Source organism: Periophthalmus magnuspinnatus, chromosome 1 (assembly GCF_009829125.3).
Source record: "Periophthalmus magnuspinnatus isolate fPerMag1 chromosome 1, fPerMag1.2.pri, whole genome shotgun sequence".
In the NCBI taxonomy this organism is placed as follows: Eukaryota; Metazoa; Chordata; class Actinopteri; order Gobiiformes; family Gobiidae; genus Periophthalmus; species Periophthalmus magnuspinnatus.
Genome location: NC_047126.1, coordinates 30,061,539 through 30,064,400, shown reverse-complemented (window position 1 = coordinate 30,064,400; position 2,862 = coordinate 30,061,539). Strand labels below are relative to the sequence as shown.

The 2,862-nt window shown below is 38.6% G+C and overlaps 1 protein-coding gene across 1 annotated transcript in view; it reads left to right on the top strand.

Moving 5' to 3' along the window:
* The first annotated feature begins 370 nt into the window (after nt 1–370).
* Nucleotides 371–2,862, top strand: part of LOC117370187 (presenilin-2-like) — a 3,670-nt gene continuing 1,178 nt past the window's right edge. Inside the window, exons 1-2 of the mRNA XM_033965579.2 lie at nt 371–439; nt 734–857. Of these exons, the coding sequence (XP_033821470.1) occupies nt 371–439; nt 734–857 (193 nt within the window). The remainder of the gene's footprint in view (nt 440–733; nt 858–2,862) is intronic.

Below are 2,862 nucleotides of genomic sequence, written 5' to 3'. Positions count from 1 at the left end.
GAGGTCCATAAATGTTGCTGCGAACATCCATCAGTACGGCTATTGCAAAAATCGCTGAGGCCATATCTGGGCTGGTTCACGTAGCTCTCACCCATCTTTAAAACAGGATTCTTTTTGGTCTTCAGTTCTGCATTTAATATTAATCCCACAGACATTGCTTAATAAACTCATTCGCCTTCGTTTAAGCAGTGCACTGTGCAACTAGACTCTGGATTTTCTCACCAACAGGCCACCAATTGTAAAGATCCACAACGTCACATCTTCCTCCATCTGCCTCAACAGTGGTTTGCCTCAGGGCTGTGTCTTGACCCCTCTTATGTACACTCTGCTCACTCATGACTGTGTTTCTCACTAAGCATCCAACCACATAATGAAAACTGCAGATGACACAGCAGCGGTGCGGGTCATCATCAACAGTGGAGTCTCACTACATAAGGGAGTATGTAATCTGTGTATACATTTAAAGAAAACAAATATGATCATAGGTTTTTGTAGGGAATCCAGGTCCGTTCTCCTCATCAGTGGAGAAATGTGGTAGAGACTGTCTCCTGCTTTAAATACCCCAGAGTCCAAATCCATGAACAGTCTCACCTGGTCCAATACCAGCTGCATATTAAAGAAAACACATCAATGCCTCGACTTTCTCAGGCACCTCAGAAACGCAGGTCTGGGACCTCCGTCCTGACTTACAGATGGAGAGAATACTCACCCCCAACATGAGTGTGTGTCGCAGCGACAGCACCAGAGGAAAGCCCTGCAGAGGATAATGAGAGCTACTGAGCCCATCTGTGGCTGTGATCTGCCCTGCATCGAAGACTCCTACATCAGCAGGTGCAGGAAAAAGGCCCACAGCATCAGTGAGGACTCTACCCATCCACCATATGGACGTTTTATAGCTCTTCCATCAGGCAGAGGGCTGTGTCACCTACAGGCCATGACCACCAGACTCCAGGACAGCTTCTACCCTGAAGCTGTTAGGTGGAGCAACTCTGTCATGTAGCCCTGACACTAATGCAACTTACCAAAAACACCAACTTCCATATGCAATGATTTAACTATCTGTAGAAGGCTCTGGCATGGGCCTGTGATTGATGGTAAAATAGTTTTTAACACTTATAACCATTATCTGTTGTGGCAAAATGAAATGAACTAAATTCATATTTTCCATTTAAATCAAAGACATTGTAGCAAAAAAAAAAAAAAGAAAAAAGGTTGAACTCTTGTCAAACAAGAAAGAACAGTAAAAGTCACCAAAGGTGGCTCCTCATAGTGAAAGTGGCTCTTCATAATGGAAGCGGCTCTTCATAGTGGAGGTGGGTGAAATGCTGGTGAACTCTCACACTCAAAGACGAAAGTGCCTTCCTCGGTCAAGATCTGCCTCAGACCCCGTTCTCACTACAAGCCAAACCAAGAGCCAGAGGAGGTGCATGATTTTGCACAGAAATGCAAAGACCACTCTTTGCTTATTTGCAGTCCATGCTTAGATTAGTGAGCTGGTCTCAGTCTTTTCACCATCCAGTTTAATACAGCACAATAAATATTCATTGTTTCTTTTTCAATGCCCAAGATTAAATGTTATATATATATATATATATATATATATATATAATATATATATATATATATATATATATATATATATATAATATATATATATATATATATATATATATATATATATATATATATATATATATAGATATATATATATATATATATATATATATATATATATATTATGGTGGTTAAAGTAGAGGACACAAATGTCTTACATGGAGGAACTAAAAAAATGCCAATTGTTGCCATAGCCCAAGGACTAATAAAAAGCTCATTACAATTTGGAGTGCATTTCTGGAAATGATCAGGTTTTTATGCTTATTGGCAATAAAGGGTTAAATTTGATCTAATAAAATGATGAATGGATAGTGTTTTTATGGCTGTTTTTTAAAGGATGGACCAAGGGTCATTTTGTATATTTGTCAAACTATTGTGTAAATTAGATGAGGCCTTGGCCCTGGTTCATCCTGTGGTTTCTAGTAATGGTATGGGACCTCTACGTATGTCATCTGCTGCCCATGTCCAACAAGGAATTGTAAACCTCACCAAAATAGTCAACTTGGAAAAACAAGGCAAGATTTTTTTTAGTAAAATTTCAAATAAAATCATGTTAGGCAAGTCAAATTTATTTGTAAATCACAATTCATGCGCAAGCAACCTTAAGTGCTTCACAAAGTCACAAAGCACACACATACATGAACAATGAAGACATATGCATGACAACAATTCATGATGCAAGATAATAGATAAATATGCAATAAATACCTGAAAATACAACAACTCCATAATTTAATGTAAATGCTGAAGCAAACAGCAATGTTTTTAAGTCCACATTTAAACACACTGAGCACTTAGTTGGAGCTGATCTTAAGTGTTGAGGAAATGTGTCCCAAAAGCAGGCAGTGGGACTATGTTTGGGCAGGTCCAACAACCCCACAGAGAGAGTGTTCACACTTCTATGCATTTTCAACCATTGTTTTGATTAAATTGGGCAGTGTTGGAATAACAAGTAAAACAATGTTACCACAGCTAACCACATTAATGTTACAGAGATTTAATGTGATATCACAGGTCTAGGTCATGACATCATCACTTTTAGATAAAAACTGCAGCAACCTTTCTCTTCTTGTTGATGGACTCTTGGGCTACTTCTGAATCTCAGTCTGTTTTCCCTTTGACCTGAATTTCAAAGTAAAACCTGTCTGAAGAAAAACTTTGTTTTCCCAAACACATGGACAACAATCAAACCTGAGAGGAGAGTCTGGGACCTTCACCTCAGTGTGATGTTTGTTTGAGATCTTCAGA